Source organism: Exserohilum turcica, assembly GCF_000359705.1.
Source record: "Exserohilum turcica Et28A unplaced genomic scaffold SETTUscaffold_5, whole genome shotgun sequence".
Taxonomy (NCBI): Eukaryota; Fungi; Ascomycota; class Dothideomycetes; order Pleosporales; family Pleosporaceae; genus Exserohilum; species Exserohilum turcicum.
This window is the reverse complement of record NW_007360266.1, coordinates 1443044-1460713: the sequence shown is the minus strand read 5'-3', so window position 1 is coordinate 1460713 and position 17670 is coordinate 1443044. Positions and strand designations below refer to the sequence as shown.

At 54.9% G+C, this 17670-nt stretch overlaps 3 protein-coding genes across 3 annotated transcripts; 1 reads left to right on the top strand and 2 right to left on the bottom strand.

Annotated features, from left to right (window-relative positions):
- Positions 1-2912: 2912 nt before the first annotated feature.
- On the bottom strand, positions 2913-8588 carry SETTUDRAFT_120130 (uncharacterized protein). The gene is made up of 3 exons (XM_008030928.1): positions 7597-8588; positions 4140-7515; positions 2913-4095 (listed from the first exon to the last, which is right to left on the bottom strand). Exons 1-3 carry the CDS (start codon positions 8190-8192, stop codon positions 3205-3207), a joined length of 4863 nt encoding a protein of 1620 aa, XP_008029119.1. The 5' UTR covers positions 8193-8588; the 3' UTR covers positions 2913-3204.
- A 3418-nt stretch (positions 8589-12006) lies between these two features.
- Positions 12007-14212, top strand: SETTUDRAFT_120128 (uncharacterized protein). The gene is made up of 5 exons (XM_008030927.1): positions 12007-12397; positions 12445-12600; positions 12652-12862; positions 12915-13811; positions 13864-14212. The coding sequence occupies exons 1-5, from the start codon at positions 12138-12140 to the stop codon at positions 14077-14079; spliced, it is 1740 nt and encodes a 579-aa protein (XP_008029118.1). The 5' UTR covers positions 12007-12137; the 3' UTR covers positions 14080-14212.
- Positions 14213-15650: 1438 nt separating this feature from the next.
- Positions 15651-16535, bottom strand: SETTUDRAFT_155923 (uncharacterized protein; the record flags this gene model as incomplete). The annotated part of the gene is made up of 2 exons (XM_008030926.1): positions 15651-16066; positions 16106-16535. The coding sequence occupies 2 exons, from the start codon at positions 16533-16535 to the stop codon at positions 15651-15653; spliced, it is 846 nt and encodes a 281-aa protein (XP_008029117.1).
- Between the last annotated feature and the right edge of the window lie 1135 nt (positions 16536-17670).

Genomic DNA, 17670 nt, shown 5'->3' with positions numbered 1-17670 from the left:
AGCCAAATCTGAAGCAAAGCGTTGTATCATTTCCTTTGTAGGTGGCAAACGTCGTTCGGTAAGCGTATCGATGTATCGTACAAGCTCCTTCTCGTGTTGTGGATGGAGGGAGAGGTTGCGCACGCCATAGGCCTCAGTTTCGCCGCGGTGTCGTCTCATCAACGTCATTCGTGCTACACCATGCTTTTTCGCGATTGCTTGATACAAGAATTTATCTCCTAGTTCTCGCGATTCGATTTCTGCAATCGCTTCTCGAATCGGGTCCATATTGGTTGAGTTTTGACGCGTTGAAGTTTTGTTGTTGTGGTGGTGGGGGTGCTCAACTGGCGATGGTGCTCATCTGGTGCACGGGCACTGTAGTTCGAGCGAGGCGCCACCTTCAGCCTCGTCGAGGTTCGCTGCACGAGGAAGAAAAACAAGCCATAGTGCGGCACTGTGTCCGAGCTAAGGCATCGTGCCGTGCACCTACTCCAACACTCCAACCGCAGTGTCGGCAAATTTTCATGGCGGCCAGGTGAGTGGTAGGTCCAACGTGCCTTGGTGCAGCCAGTAGTCCGCGTGATCCCTCCGAGAGTGCTCCCGACGCCCATCGGATGGCGCGCGAGGGGAGCCAATCACGTGCGGCCGAGCGCGCCGCTATGACGAAAACACTGCTACCACTACCACTACTACACCCATCACACCTCCACCTCGGAGCGCCTCCACTTTTCTCTTGAGCCTCACAAGTCAGAAGCGCCGCATCTCCCCCATACGGGGCTCCTCGACACCCGCAGCCAGTAGCCCCTTCGCCCTCCTCCGCGTTGCGCTCCCCGTGGAGAAAACATGCAGGCCTAGCGGCGAAAATTGGGACAGCCCCAGCGCCCCAATCTTTCCCCATGGAGGCCTAGCCAGCTGCCTCGCTCAACACTTGGCGGGCGCATCAATCTGCACCCCGCTGTTGATCTGTCGGTCGTCGGTCGTCTTCACGTCGCGCAAAGGGTGGGATACATGGTGGAGTTGTGGGGAAAAGCCAGGAAAACAACACGCGTGGATATAGTGCGGATACAAGATTCTCTGGCACGCAAAGCAACGGGCGCCCAAAGCTTGGAACCAAACGACATGTTGGTGTGTGTGTGTGTGGAGGAGCGCTCTGTGCGCTTGCGGGCGGAGCTTCGACTGGGAAAACCTAGGTACGAGACATGTCATGTCTAGCGTTGGGGGGCCGTCGTGTAGCCCAGCCAGCGGGTGGGTAGTGGTAAGGGTAATAGTCTCTGGGCTGTCCTTGGCATCTTAGGGGCCAAGTCGCAACAGGGTTGGGGGGAGGGAAGAAAAGAAACAAACACGCTGGGCCGGACGTGGCGACATATCGTGGCGGAATCGTTGCAGGGTTGCCGAAGCTTGGTATGAGGTGATGATGCGGCCAAATGCATCTGGTGGCGACATGGCAGCGTCGTGGTATAGGTGTGGGTGTAGGTTTGTTAGGAAGATCCGATAGCATGCGCGAATTTCAGAAACACCATATCTCACGCCATGGTTGGGAGGAGAGCAGAGCAGCCCGTACTTAGGCCAAGAGCGAACATGTTGTGTCGAATAGCAACCAGCTGTGACTTGCTTATGCTCGACTCAAGGGCATCCATGATACTGCATTAGGTGTAGACAAGTGGAAGCACGGCTTCGCTTATTCACAGCGCGAAGAGCCGGCGAGAATTGCTGCATTCTGCACGCCTGGTCTTGGCTCTCTGCTGCGATGACGACGAACGAACTGCTCCATGTCAGCATCTACATCTATGTACGTAGCGGTAGCTGTGTGCAGACAGGCCGTTCGAAGACATCTTGTTGCGGAAGTGTTGGAGAGCCGGTAAGTAAGCGCCTTTACTATGGGTTTTTTTTCTTCTTCTTGCTGCAAAGCCCAACATTATGTAGTGCATGTATGTATGTATGTATGTATGTATGTATGTATGTATGTATGTATGTATGTATGTATGTATGTATGTATGTATGGATCCATGCACTGCGCTGTCCCTATTCAAGTCAGAATACAGACTATGGAGTGCAGGAACTTGGGCATATGCAGCAAGCAACTCAACTCGGAATGCAGCCAACTCACCCGGTCTCCGCATCCCGCATTCCCCCCCTCTGCTCTCCCCCAGCCCGTCGGCCGCGTCAAAGTGCCGAAAATGATGGCAGGCTAGGCCCGGCAACGCCAAGGCCAAGAATACGCCGCCCGCCGCTGCAGTCACCACCAGGTCGGCTACAAGCGGCGAGATATTCCCCATGCCGGCCCAGATGATGCTAGTCTGCGCAATACACATGTGTGCAGCATTAGTGCGCGGAATACCTGCACCCCTTCGAGTAAGCTACCCTGCTGTCTTCTCCCTCTCTCTCTCCCTCTTATTATACATGTACGCTCTAGGGCCATGCAGTGCCGAGAAAGAGGGCTCGTGCTTACATGGGAAGAAGGCCCAACGAGGGCCCCCGCGGGGAGGAGAAGGAGGAGGAGGGAGGGGGAGAGCGCGGGGGGGCGTTGCGAATGCCCAGACTTGTGGGGTGGATGTTGGGTTCCGAGAAACTTGCCGGTTACTCACTTGCTGTTTGGCGCCGTGGTGTGTCTTTCTTTTTTCCTTTTACAGTTTCCACATGTATGTATGGGAAGCGGGGGGTGGGAATGGGTGGATGTATGTAAGGGTAGGGCAGGGGAGGGGCGGGGCGGATTGGGGTGGAGTTGAGTAGATGTCGATGTTATGTTGGGTGGTGAGGCGATTTGCTGGCACGGGAGGGTCGAGCATGTGCGTATGTGAAGCTAGAAGCAGGCTAGAAGGGTGTTTGGAATGCTGCTGCTGCTGCTGCTGCTGCAGAGAAGGCGGATCGAAGGCCATGGCGATGCAGAGGCGGCTGAATCCGCACTTGATCAAGCAATCTACACTTCTCAACATAGCAGATACCATTCCCTATACAAAAGGCCGTCTCTGGGTATTAGGTCAACACGAGAAAATGCCTCAAAAACTCCAGGCCAGTACTGTAAAAAAACAAGGTATCCTCGACAATCAAGAAAGAAAGAGTATTAACAACATGGCTCGCCAAAAGTCTCTCCATCACTATGGAAGACACCAAAAAAATATCTCCAACCTTCTTTTCCAACCCAGGCCACCGGAACAAAAATGTGGTTCCTGTCGAGACAACAGCAAAGCCCACCAACCCCAGACGTAAATGCGAGCTATTTCAGGCCTACTCCTTCTGGCCTTCGTTAAGCACCAGCTCAACTACCACCTGACACCTTTCATGGTACGGATGCTGCAAGCTCAGCTTGATCGTCCTGTTGTGCGCTGATCCTCCGCTCAGCCCATCATCCAGACACTTGACGTCGCGTCCCGCAATCACCTGCCGCAGTCTCCCGTTCTGCGCATTGCGAATCTCCACAAAGTCGGGGTCGAAGAGCAGCACGTACGGCCCATACATGGCAGCGCTCTTAGCCTTGCCCACAAACTCCATAATCACCGACCGCGAAATGTCACCGTTCTTGTTAATGTATACCGCACACTCCTCGTAGCACAGGAGGAATTCTTGGTCCGACAGCCGGAACATGCCCAGAGGGTCTTGGTTTTGCAGTCGCGAAGCAATCGTCGCCACGTGCGGCTGCTTCAGGTCCGGCACCGACCATGGCTGCTTCTTGTCCAGAGTGAGTACCTCGAAGCCCTTGGATGTCGAAATGGCAAGCGACGAGTGGAAGAGGTTAATGGTAAAGCACTCGGCCGGGATGTAAAACTCGTCGTACTCGCGGAAGAACTCGGTACGTCCCGATTTCCATATCCTTGACTTCTTCTCCGTCGATTTCTGGTACACGGGCTCAAGAACCTTGAACGTTGATGAAATGCCGTCACGCTTCTTGTAAAACACAAGCGTCCTGTCCTTCATGACCCCAGTGGCAAAGAAGCCAATGTCGCGTGCGCCCGACAGCTTCTGAGGGGCACGTCGCGTCGAGTCGTTTGACAAAGGCATACCGTTGACTGGACAGACAGCATCCAGGTGATACGCAATCAATGCCTTGTCCGAGATGAGAAGCATCAAGCTAAACTGCTCGAGAACGGCAATTTGCGTTACCCGCGGTACTTGGATGGCCTGACTTGTTAGCATTGCACCTCCAACAAAGTGGCATTGCTTACCTTTGTCCAGCCTCTAGGATTCTCAAAGTCCGACACATAGACACCAATATCTGTACCGACTGCCACCATCTGCTTGCCATAAGGTTGGCTAAACGCCGTCGCACAATTGACGCGCGCTCGACAAATCGGCACTGGGCGACCAACATTGACAAAAAGCTTCTCCACCTCGTCAACGGCCCGGTCCAGAGGTGTTCCCTTGATAGTAATGGCCTTTTGAGATGGCATGGCGCTATCGTATGCAAACGCCGCGTCGGCCATGACGCGCAGTCTAAAAGGCTCGGCATTCTGGGCGAAAAGGGCAGCGGCATGTCGTGTTTTCGCAATGATGAGCTTGTCGCACCATTCGGCTCGGGTTTGTGCACTTGGCGCATACAGTGTATACGTCTCTTTGCCCAGATGCTTGACTCGGAACGGATACAAAATCTTCTCGTCCTTGCTGGCGTCATTCGACGTAGTGTTGACAAGAGTCTTGCCTGAACCGCTCGTGGTTGACGATCCATGGGAAGTAGCGGTATTGACGTGTTGTAGACCCCCGGGAGCAGGACTGCTGTTCAGGCGCGTGCCAGTTCCAGCAACTCGACCGGAAACTGTCGTGACAGTAGATATACCCTTCATCGTTGAGCGTATGACGGGATCGTCGTCTTCGCTTTCCAGGACGAGCAGGTCCATGGGAATGGGTAGCCGAGAGACATCGTACTTCTCAGACTTGGTAACACCATCTGCCTCCCTGTACGAAACTGTCTTGGCAAGCACGAGGTAGTGATCAAACAGTAGTGCATGGGTTTCCAGCCAGTTGAAGCGGTTGGCACCCATTCTTTGCAAATCGCCCCGGAAAATCAGCTCTCGCCCCAGATGATCTAGATTGAGCTCGACCCGCTGCATCCCTGGTCGCAAGATGAGCCTGGCTTGCAGATCGGTGAGGCTGACTTTGCGGCTCATCTCAGCAACACGGCTATCGCATTCCAACGTCACAGCCTTGATCTCGTCCTTTGCAATCTGCAGGTTTTTCTTTTCCTCATTGTCGACAATCGAGTACTTCAGCACCGTGTCCAAGAGCAGACCATAACGCTGCAGCCTGTCGATGGGGCCCTTGAGATACGTGTCCCAACCAAGCTTGTTGGATAGTTTGTTCTTCTGGGCGTCGTCTAAGAAAGAACGGAATACCAAGTTCCTTTCGGCCTCCTGTCGAACCAAGAAGGATGCGTATGGGAAGGCTGCCGCGTACTCAATGTAGGCTTGCTTGGCCTTTCGGATCCATTCCCTGAAAATGTCGCTGAAACCCACAATCCATGGTCCTTGCTCTTGTTGTCTGTATTTGATTTGTGGGAGTAAATGGTCCTCGTTTGCCTTGCGCACTGCATCCACCTTGCTGAAAACGTCGCGGATAAATCGGTCGAGTTTCTTTGGAGGTATGACGGGAGGCTGAGCTGCCTTGAGTCGGTCACGGTACAGATGGCGCAACACATCCAGTCGATTCATGTAGTTGTCCTCTCCCTGCACGATTTCGTGAAGAATGTTCTGCCGCTCAATTTCCTTCTTGTTGGCGCCTTCAATGTCCTCCTTCTTCAGCTTGTAAAACGTAGCCCAATCTTCCGAGCGAGGTGCGGCAGACGGGGCGTGGAGGTCAATCTTCTTGAGCGTCCGTTGGCAGTGGTGCGAGTAGCATCGGCCAGGGCTAGCATGAGTGTGCAGCATGGGCGCATAACAGCCCGCCCCTGTCAGCTGGAAAATTACTCCCGTCATGCTTTCCGAAGAAAACTTGAGCCATTCTTCTTCGTGCACAAGAGTTCCAGCTTTGTACATTTCCGACACCACCCGACTGCTCAGTGTCTCTGCATCGGCGATATTCATGGTTGGAACCTTGTGAGTGAACAGTGCAACGAGGCCCTCCTGGATTGGCCCTTCCTTCAAGTCATTCTCGCCTTCAGTCATGCTCTTTAGCCAAGCGATGATTGAGCTGAGCGCCCATGGCTCAGTGCACTTCTTAAAGTCAATGCTAGACAACTTGGCGGGGTTGAAGCGCTTGCCAGCAGGAATTGTTGGCAAGTCAATGGCTACAGCTTCAGCACTACCGGGCGTTAAAGTGTTACCATCGCTGTCGACGGCATTGCCATAATAGGTGTTGCGATTGCCAGCGCCACGAGGCCGGTGCCCCTGCTCAGCATCCGTCTTGGACCTCGGCAAGGGTATGGCGTCTCGCGCATTGCTTTGATGCAGTAGAGACGTTGAGCGAGGGACATGTGTGCCGGCTGGTGATACCATGTGTACAGCATTGGGGTCAGAAGGGTATGAGCCACGCGAGGACGGAGCGTTGCGCCAATACTCGTAATTGGCAGATCCAGTGGAGCTGTTGCTCTGGTGATTGAGTCGTCGGTTTGTGTTCACCGGAGGGGGTGGCAGAGGTCGGTTCGAGATGCCAGGATGATAGAACATGTCTGGTGGCTCACCAGGCATCACGGCTGTAGGACCCAAGGTCGAACCAGACATGGCGGACGCGCTATCCATAAGAGTGACTTCGTCGCCTTCATCGTAGCTCCGCCGCCGTGCGCTAGGCTCTTGAAGCCCACCCGTACCAAATGTATCGACGCGTGCGCTGCTCGAAAAAGACGGGAAGGGATGAATTGGGTCGTAGTCTTCGCTAGCGGCTTCTGATCGCCGCTGTGAACCACCTCCCGCTGCAAGTTGGCTTGGATCTCCGCCATAGTTGAAGGATGGCATGAAGCCGCCGCCATACGTGCCAACATCCATGCCTACATAGTCGCTGTCGCTTGCGCTTGCTTCGTGCGTGGGCTCTGCTGGCATCTGGGGTGAGTGTACTGATGTGTAGTTGCTGAACAGCCCAGTGCCGCCGCTTGCTCTTCGGGCTTCGTCTGCCCTCTCTTGCTCCTCAGCCATCTGGAGTGCTGCTAGACCAGCAGCAGCCTCGACATCGCTCTCATCGCTCGCGTAGGTATTCCGTGCAGGGTACGCGCCTTGGTCTCCATTCATGCCATTCCGTCCCGACTGTTGTTCGCCATGGTAATACTGGCCATTGGGCTCCTGGCCATGGCCTGCGCTTCCTCCTGTCATGCTCAAGACGTCATTGAAGAGCTCGTCTTGGTATCCGTTCTGTGGCGAAAAGTACTCGTCGCTGTCAGACTCGTGAGGTGGAGGTGGAGGCAGGGGCCGTGAAGACGTCGTATTGGTTCGCTGTGGTGAGCCATGGGTCGGGACCTCAGGGGTCGGGGGAAGGGCGTTTGACTGGTGAGTGGCATATCGGTCGCCGCGTTGTGAGCCATAGCCGGTGTCGTAGACTGGCGGTGACGGGAGCGGGGCGTGCGAAGCGCTCGACGAGTAGTAGCCCGAGGATGCGGTTGAGGAATGCTGAGTAGGATAGCTGCCCCATTCCTCACTGGGAAGTTGGGCACTTCCAGGAGGCGCAGGCAGTGGCGCAGGCGCGCCAGCCGGGTAAGCTGACGTAGTTCTCTGAACAGAGGTGGTTCTCCCGAATTGCGAGTTCTGGTACGCAGACGGCGAAGGGTACGGGAGGGTGGGCGAGGTCGGGGAGAGGGCGTAGGGCTGGCTGACGGTGTTTGTCCGGGAAATATTGCTGCTCGCATAGGCGGCTGGGTTGTAGGGCTGGTGCGAGGCAGCAGTCGAGACCGAGGGCCCATAGGGCCTGTTGACGCCGCCGTAATGCTGGGGGTTGGGCAGAGCAATGGGCTGGGTGTAGTTCTGGGGATTGTACTCGAGCTGCTGGCGCTGAGGCGGGTAGCCGTAGCCGGCGCCGTATGCGCTGGCGGTTGGCGACATTGGGCCCTGGCTCAGGTGCGGGGAGCTGGCGGCGACCATGAACAGCTCGTCGTTCTGGCGCGCAGCAATGCTGTTGCGGCGCTCTGGCTGGTTGTAGGCATAGCCGTAGTCTGAGGCGGCGGCTCCGTTTGAGGAGGCATCGCCATGGTCGGTGCTTGGCGCAGAGCGGGCGTAGGGATCGTGGTGTGCAGCCTGGCCGCCGAGGTTGGAGTGGGGGATGTTTGGGTTGTAGTAATTCTGGCCGTTTCCGTAGTACGACATGGCGGCGGCGGCGGGCAGCGGGCGCGAGGGTGCGCGAGGGTGCGCGAGGTGCGGAGGGAGTCGGGGCGGGCGAAAGCGTCCTTCACGAGGCTACTTGGCTTGGGCGGGCGGGCACCATGACCGGGGCCGCTGAGGTGGGCGTGGAGGGGCGGTTCAGCAGCCTGGCCGCGCAGCAGTGTCGACGGGGCGGGAGAAGCAGCGGGCGCGACGAATTGTGTGCGCTCGCATGCGCTGGGCGCAGGAATCCGGGGCAATGTTTTGGCAGTGAGGGGACAGAGGCAGCGCTGCTGGTGGCCCTGTGCGTCCGTGGCAGCTGTCCCAAACGTCGTTTGCGTGGTGGGAGCGCAGGGAACGGGCCGCCCAGCGACTCGGCGGCGGGACTGCAATAAGTGCGCGTGGTGAGGAGGGGGTGGCGGCGGTCGTGGTGGTGGTCGTGGTTGTGGTGGCGAGGCAGATGGAGAAAAGGAAGAATATGGCACGGCGCATGCGACGGGGAGGGATGCCAAAGCCGTCCGCGCTGCAGCGTCTGTGGGCGGCGCTGATGTTTTCCGCCGCGTACTTACTTGGGCGAGGCGGCGGCCAGGAGGTACGAGATGATAGGCCGTGGCTGGCCAAGAACATGGCATGGGCTCACACGCTGCCTGCGGTGCCTGACCCGGCCAACCACCATGCTCTGCTCTGCTCTCGTCTTGTCACGTCTTGTCCGCCCCCCAGCGGCAGTGGCGCCGCCGCCACGAATGAGCCTCGCCGTCCCTCACCACGCGCGCCCGACTCGCCCTTCAGCTGAGCTGCCCAGCTGCATTTCTGACCTTACTGACCTGCTCGACGCCGCCCTTGCAGCTCGCGCCTACACGTGTCACTGGCCGCCATCGCCGCCACCATGACGGTTCCCACGACTGCCTACTCCGCGCATGACAGGCCTTCTCGGAACATGTGTTTGCCAGCCCTATCACGCCTGTCGCCGTGTGTCAAGCTGGCACGTCTGCGGCACGCACTCGCCGCCTAGGACCTACCCCGCATGTTGGCTATCCCGGGTCCCTTCGACGCCTCTAGCTGCCATTTTCCACTTCTGGCAACGCTTCTCCTACAAGGCAAATGGCACAGGCCCCGTTCGTCACGTGACTCTGCTTTTCGCATCTCGCGCTCTTCTGATTCCCATGTGGCTTCTTCGCAGCATCAACAGGGGCTGCAATCTAGTCTGCTAAATTCGCTGCACTCTGGTTGTGGGAATGCCGCTGACAATATTGTCAGTCAAAACAATGCATCCCCACGGGTGCAGCCGCATCGCCTGGAATCTCTTGAGCAAACCCCAAAAAGACATGATAACCATGACGTGGAAAGATCGCCGTTGGGGGACTGCTACCCCGGCTGTGCGTGCGACGTTCCCCGTGTCACCATGACTCCCCGTCGAAGATCAAGTTCGGGGCTGCGCGGCTGCTTGTACTTGCCCAAGATACGGGAACACCTGAAGTCTGCTGAGCGTGAAAGTTGTTTCATGGCAAGTTACATCAGCTTCGGATACTGCATTCAACGAGCGGGTAAGATGATTCCGTACGGCTTTTGTGATATCGGGTTCCAGTAACGCCTGTCGTGTTTGATGATGGCACCAACTTGTTCATACGGTTGGCTATGCCCTAGTCCGCGGGAATGGCTCACAGCCATTCTGCCATGGGTGTGTTTTGACGGTAATCTCATGCACTCTGCCAACTCCGACAAAAGCTGGAACCTCTCGGGCACATGGCTGCAGTTCTGGGAGCTCTGCAGTACAAGTATACATTGCCCAGCCCCCCAGATAAGGTCAAGCATTTATATAACTCATCCACTCACCTACTTGGCCGCTTTATCGCATCCGCTTAAGCTTTGGCAAAGGAGAATGCCGCCGCAATCACTTCAACCAGCAAGCTGACAGTCGGTAGTCGGCCGTCGAATGCTTCCAGAAAACTAGAATCCAGAGTATCACCGTCCAACCTCAGCACTAGCATGTGTTTCGGTTCCCTGTCCTCGGCCGCGCAACCATGATCCCGAGGCTGTGGGTTCTACGCCATGGGCCAGATCTAACAGGCAGAAGAAGTAACACGTCGGGACGTGTATGTAAGCATCGGTATGGCCAACAGACTCGGACACACGCTGAATGCCCCGCTTCCCCACGGCGCCAGCCGCGGAGTTCCTGGGGTTTGGAAAAATGCTGTCTGGTCCAACTTCGGCGTAAACATAGTTAAGCTCCAAACCTCTTTTCTACATGCGGTCTATACGATGCTCTGGGCCACAACGCGTTCATAGCCTTGATTGACCACTAGATACAGTGCATACTCGATGCCATTACGAAATGCCAAGGCGAAGCCCCCAGATCACTTAGTTAAGGCCAAACCTTGGATAATATGGACATTTCATTCTGCCACGTAGAGCACGGTTCATTTCGATAAGACCAATATCCAGGGACCTATGTCTTGAGGATGACGACCCAGCTTCGTCAAGATGGGGAACCCATTGCTGAGTTTACGATGGAAACCCGTCTCAGATCCTTGGCATTCCGAGGTACAGGAGTCCCAGGCACAAGGTGCAGCTAGAGCAAGACGAGCGGTGCCATAACTGTGCGTGGGTAGCCATGCCCGCCAAAAAAGTACAAGGCCGGTGGTAAGCCGCGAGGGAATGGCCATCTGCTTGTCCCATTCCGCGTTTTCCCTTTGACGCAATTTTTCTTAGTGCCCGTTACGGCGCAAGCCGGGGACCCAGAACGTTCCAAAAACGCCCTCCGCAGTTGGCTAAGAAGATAACAGCCCTCGAACGGACCACGCACTTGCAGGGCAAAAAAGCCACCCGTCTGCAAGAAAAAAGATAAAAAAAAAGAGATACTCGGCGCTCACGATTGCTATTTGTAGCAGAGGCGGTGGTACCTGTCTGAACAGTAGTGAGGCTGGCAGTCTTGTCATCCCATACATGTACGTAGCAGCGGCGCGGACGAGGATGCAATTGCCCACAAGACAGCAGGTGTGAGCCCGGCGTATAGTGTGTAGGTGGAGGAAACTCACCAGCTTACGGCACAGGCGCTAACTGCGTCCAGGAACTGTGGCCGCTGCCATGCAGACAAGGTTCTCGTTGTCGCGCAGGCCGTGTGGCGGGTGGTAACGCGGGGCAAACACCACGGCGGCGGCCCTTGACAGAAGGCTAGCAGCACAAACAGCCTGCCGCCCAGACTTCGGCGCCCCAGTACGGCCTATCTGCGTGCGTCGACGATGGGGCGCCAAGGGCTTCTTTTGTTCCATGCGCCAGCACACAGTCGGTCCGCGCAGGTGGAGGAGGACAGAGGGCTGAAGGCCCTGGCTTGGCCGTGTGCCGGTCACGCAAAGGCAGACGACAAATTCACTCAAGACGCCAGTGGACGAATGGAAGCTCGGCGCAAAACTTGGCTCACGGTGCCATGGCCACCGCCAAGGCTTGCGCGACACCCTTGTCCCACCACCCCAACTGCATTGAGAAGGAGATATACGCAACCACCACTTGGGGAGCGCCCTGTCTCGCTCGTCCGCGCCGTGGCCGTCCAATGTTTGCGCCTGTCGCCCATTGCGCACTCGACCCCATGCGCGCCCACGGCCAGCTGCTCTGCTTGGCCCGCCGTGGCCTTTCTCCACCACCGTAATTTGTCTTGGCGATAGCTTGTTATCAACGGACCCGTGGGTCCATTAGCCTGCCCTCCCCGCCGCCTCGGTCTTATCATCGTCGGGTAATCTTTATCTCGTCGCATGCTCGACACTTTTACACTGCCCCCCCCCCCCCCGGTCGCCTGTCCATCTTAAGAGACCGGTCCGCGGTGCCGTTTCTTCGCTCGACTTGTTTCTGGCCCTTCACTCCTTCACACCTGCCTTCCACCATCCTCGCTGTGGTCCTCCGCCATTCGTTGCGTGATAGAGTTGTTCTGTTGTCCACGTCGCATTTCGCGTGCCCACCATGGCTATCATGAACCGGAAAACCGGTTCGTCCGATGGCGCCAGCCCTCACGGTTCGCTGGATCCAGAGTATGGCGTCAAGTCCGAGTACGACCACACCACTGGCGAGGTGCGTCTCGACGAAAACGGTGCTCCTGTCCAGGGTGAGAGCGGCCATCTGCACCGTGGCCTCAAGTCGAGGCACATTACTATGATTGCCATTGGCGGTGCCATTGGAACTGGTCTCATCATTGGTACGGGCAAGGCCTTGGCCCAGTCCGGGTAGGTTGCTTCCATTCCCCGCTTCGAGCTACAGCTGACAATAGCAGTCCGGCCTCGATTCTCATTGCTTACACTCTGGTTGGTCTCATCGTCTACGTTGTCATGACCTCTCTTGGCGAGATGGCAGCCTGGATCCCTCACGCCTCTGGTTTCGCTGGCTATGCCACCCGTTTCTGTGACCCTGCTCTTGGTTTTGCTCTTGGGTACGTCATTGCCTAGTCCCCCCTCACAAGCCCGTTGCTAACAGTACGCAGTTGGTGCTATTTTGCCAAATATGTCATCACCACTCCGAACCAGCTCACTGCCTCTGCTCTCATCATCCAAGAGTGGAAATCGCGCGAAGAAGTCAATCCAGGTGTTTGGATTGCCGTCTTCTTGATTACCATCACCGCCATCAACTACTTTGGAATCAAATTCTTTGGTGAGCTCGAGTTTTGGCTCAGTGCAATCAAGGTTATTACCATCGTAAGTAGCTGTCCTTCGAATCCTTGAAGGGGCCGTACTAAGCATCACACAGGTTGGCATAATCCTCCTCTCGTTTTTGCTCGCAGTTGGTGCCGGTCCCGGTGGTGCAACTGGCTTCAAGTACTATAAAAATCCCGGCGCTTTCAAACCTTATCTGGCCAGTGGCGCCGAAGGAAAGTTCTACGGCTTTTGGAGCTCTCTGGTTAATGCCGTCTTTGCTTACCTGGGTACGGAGCTTATCGGTGTTACCGTCGGAGAAGCACAAAACCCCCGAAAGACCATCCCGCGCGCCATCAAACTCACCTTTTACCGGATTCTCTTCTTCTACTGTCTTTCCATCTTCTTCCTTGGAATGATTGTACCCTACAACTCCCCGGACCTGTCATTCGCCAACAAGGCCACCACGGGTGCCTCGGCCTCGCCTTTCGTTGTCGCCATCAAGCTCGCCAAAATTCCATACCTCCCCACCATTGTCAACGCCTGCATCTTGCTCTTCACCTTTAGCGCATCCAACTCGGATCTATACATTGCCTCGCGTACCATCTATGGACTTGCTGTCGAAGGCCATGCCCCCAAGATCTTCCTCTGGACCGACAAGCGAGGTGTGCCCGTCCCGGCTCTGGGTATCTCCGCGCTCCTGTCGTGCATCGCCTTCATGAACGTTTCAGACGACTCCAAGACCGTCTTTGGCTACTTTGTCAACCTGACGACAATCTTTGGACTTTTGTCTTGGATCTCGCTGTTGGTGTCGCATATCTGGTTCGTCCGTGCACGTAACGCTCAGGGCATTACCAAGGACATGATGGCTTACACTGCACCATTTGGCTTGACTGGATCCTACATTGCTCTCTTCTTCTGCATCTTGATCGCTTTGACCAAGAACTTCCCCGTCTTCACCAAGGGCTCGTACGGCAACTTTGATTACAAGAACTTTATTACTGGATACCTCGTAAGTCACGCCGATTGCTACAGAAACCCCATTAGCTAACCTGGTCCTGTAGGGTATTCCGATCTACCTGTGCTGCATCTTTGGCTACAAATTCTTCATGAAGACCAAGATGGTGCGACCCCACGAAGCCGACTTCTACACTGGAAAGGGTGAGATTGATCGCGAGGAAGAGGAGTTCTTGGCACAAGAGGCGGCCAAGGCGGCAGCTGGCGGCGGTTCCAGGGGCGGCAGCTGGTTCTACCGAACCTTTATCGCCTGGTTGATTTAGACGCCTATGGGCTTGATGTTTTTATGTTGGCACATGGTATGCCAGTGCCCCCCATGTCAGTTATGTCTGGAATGGCTCGACCACGCGTCATGATAATTAAGAGTTATGCATACATGTCTTTATACCTAGATCCATCCGTTCTACCAAATTAATTCCACGGATATGTGAGACTGACTGGAAATCTTCTGTGCACGCTGTCGTGACCATTACACTAAACACCCCTTAATCAACTAGTACCAACGTCGTTCGCACTAGTATCCCCACCTCCACAACGCAGAGACCACGACAAGAAAAAAATCCACACAAATATGTGGATTACATCAGTCACGCACGTTACAAAGCCCAAAAAGCAGCGCCAAGATCGTATCGTAGAAGTGTATGCACCATGTCGCGCTAAAAACTAGCTTACACAACCCTCGTCATCACCACCATCACCACCACCACCACCATCACTCGCCCCTCCTCACAGCAGCAACAGCAACAGCAACAGCCGTCGTCGCAATAAGCTCAGAAATAAACTCAAGCGCCCAGCCCTCAGGCCCAGACATCTTGATTTTCTTTTTCCCATTCCTTCTCGCGGCACGAGGCGCGAAGCTTCTCGGTAAACACGGCTGCTTCCCTTGCTCCCCAAGAAATGTGCCCTTGTGGTTACACACACGCCCATGTGTGTGTGTGTGTGTGGTTTCCCTTGCAGCAAGGATGCCGTGTTTGCCGGGTTGGCGCACGCTGCACGCACACACACACACGTGTGGCGGGGTAGGGGTAGGGGGCGGCCGCTCCATTCGGGTAGCACGGCACTGCCACTGCGGCTGGTGGGCTGGGGCTGTGATAAGGAAGTGGAAGCGTGGACACGTGTGCGGAGAATTTGCGTACGTAGCGCTTAATTTGGGGAAAGAAGGGGTTCGGGTGGTGGTGTGGATGTAGTGGTGTAGGTACTAGTTGCTGTTGATGCGAGTGGGGCATCTTCTACAGAAGACGTAAGTACACTACTTAGGGCGTTTGCGAAGGCGGGAAACTTGATGAATGTGTACACAGAGATAAGTTGGAGATGGATACAACTATCAGGGGGCTGATCCTAGTTTTCTTTGTCCGTCGAGCTTTCAACTTCATTTTACGTTCGCCTCAGTCAGGTACAAGGGGTTGGGTGTAAGTAGAAGCTGGCCTTCGTGTAACACGTATAGGCGGGGGCAGCGCTGATTTGATAGCCGTTCAGCAATGTCCACTACTGTATCCAGAAGTAGTGTCTAAACAAGATTGTCACTCAACGCCTCCTAGTTCCAGAAATACTTGGATGCGAGTACCCACGTCTGCGTCTACTATCTAACACGCCGAGTGTGTGCCCATTTTGTCTCAAGCAATGCAGTGGAGATAGACATACCATTGCTCTATTGATTCAAGGCCAAAAGGTAGTTTAACGACTAAAAGGGTGCTTGAGTACAGCCTTCTCCAAACCGAGCTTGCCTGCGGCTGAATCACTGATGGCTTCCAGTCTATTCGACCATCCTTCAACCACTTTCAGATTTGGTATACGAAAGGCCCCGCCGTAGTTGTTGGCAGCCCAGGCAACGGCTTTAGCCAGGGTTTGCTCCGCATGCTCGGATGAGGGTATATGACCTATGGGTGGAGGCAGATTCATATCCCAGCCACGGATAGGCACACCATATCCAAGAAGCTTTTCGGCCGCTTATCGGCAAATTCGAGACGACCATCTCATCATACTCATGATCGTCACGACGGAGTTCAACACACTTCGTAGTCGTGAATTCCGTACCCTTGCAGTCCAAGTAATCCATCTTTTCAACCTCCGGGTGGTCATCAATAATCTGCCTGATCTCGGGAAGTAACTTATAATAATCTTCGTCAAGGCTTCGATGTGCCCCCAAATCCAGCAGTATCTGGTAATAAGAAGGATCCGTTATAGCGATAATAAGATTGACGCCTGCAGCTTTTGCGATTTGTATGGCTGCGCATCCCAGCGCACTATCGGCTCCCCAGATGACAATGCCACGTTTAATGTCCCCTTAACATCCGGTGATCTCGAGAACATGAAATCCCAAAATATCGATCAAGGCATCAACTGCAGTTCTTAACGCGACTAACATTCCCGCCGCAGCGTCCTTTGGAAGTGTGGACGGGCGCTTGGCGAGCAGTGAGTTGCCCTCAGCAATCAGCCAATCTTGATGCTCTCCGAATCGCGATCCCAAGTCCAGTCTCCTTAAGCCAAAGACCTCATCGCCAACTGCATAAGGAAATCCAGGTCCAGCCTTGGCAACCGTTCCACTGAACTCGTAGCCGGTAACCCGGTCGTTCAACCCCAATTGCTGTCCATACTTTACATCGGCAGGGCTGACGCCAGAATAGGCCACTTGGATCAAACCTTGGTTCTCACCAGGCTCATAGGGGTCGCCATTTTCGCAAGGAGCCAGTCCGTTTTGTGATGTAAGGAGAACTCCCATGTTGTTGTGTGGACGTTGCATTGTCAAGACATTCGTGATAGGTCGGCGTGGCAAAAAAATATGGAGCTGGTGTCGAATTTTGACGGGAAAAATTCGGATATATAAGATTTTGGAGTGAGAGATAGCGCTTACCGTGGGCACTGAATTGGACTGAAGATAGCAATGTGGCTGCCTGTAAAACGTACACGTCAGCCCCCGTCGGCAATGAGTCGCCAGCTGCGAGAGGGCGGTGATCTACACAGAGCGTAACCCCTTAAAGGCAATCGTGTGGAGCACAGTTGCACCTTTCAGCTTGTATGGTTTTTGCAAAGGTGATCTACACAACGAGTAGCCTATTCAAGGAAATTGTGTGGAGAACCGGAGCACTATTCAGCTTGTATGGTTATCTCAAAGAGTGCATTTTCAATGAATGTGCTAGGTTCTGTTCCAGAATAGGCATCGCTTAGCCAACTTCATAGAGCAAGAGAGTTGGGCAATTCCCGCCATGGCCGTGGCTGGTCTTGGGAACATGGGAATCGTTCGTCCTCGGTGACAACGGCGGCGGATGGTACCGCGAAGGGAATCTACTCCAGGTCGTAGATGAAGTAGAGACCCAAATAGTGGTTTGTGATCCATGGATTTGGTAGGATGCAGCGGTACAATGCTGACTTGCATGTTTTTTTTCGCTATGGTAGCACTTTTCGGTCACATTCATGCTGGCTTCGTCCGAAGGGTAGATAGCTCCATGCTGCATGCTATCAGTGAGCCTCTTTTCTGAAGAAGGTCATAAGTAAACACATCTCAGCTCTAGAACTTATATTCCATGACCTCTCCGTGTCCCTTCCATCTCTTTTAAGGTCCTGCTGACCAGGAAGCGCGAAATTATCCTCCATTCCTGATCATCCTTGAGGAGGGGGCGCAAGATTTCATGCCGAGATATGAGGACCAATGGCAAGGCTTCCTCCTGCTCCAACCATGATTGACCACCTCAGAGTGTGTCGGCAGCCATCATTCCGAACAATGAAGGGAATATTGATATTTCATTACCTCTCCCTTGATTCCACCGAAAGACATCCATTGCCGTGGCTAAAGATGTATAGCGGATGGAGATTGTTAGGGCATGATTAAATATCCAGAAGGTACCGCCGTCGTGAGA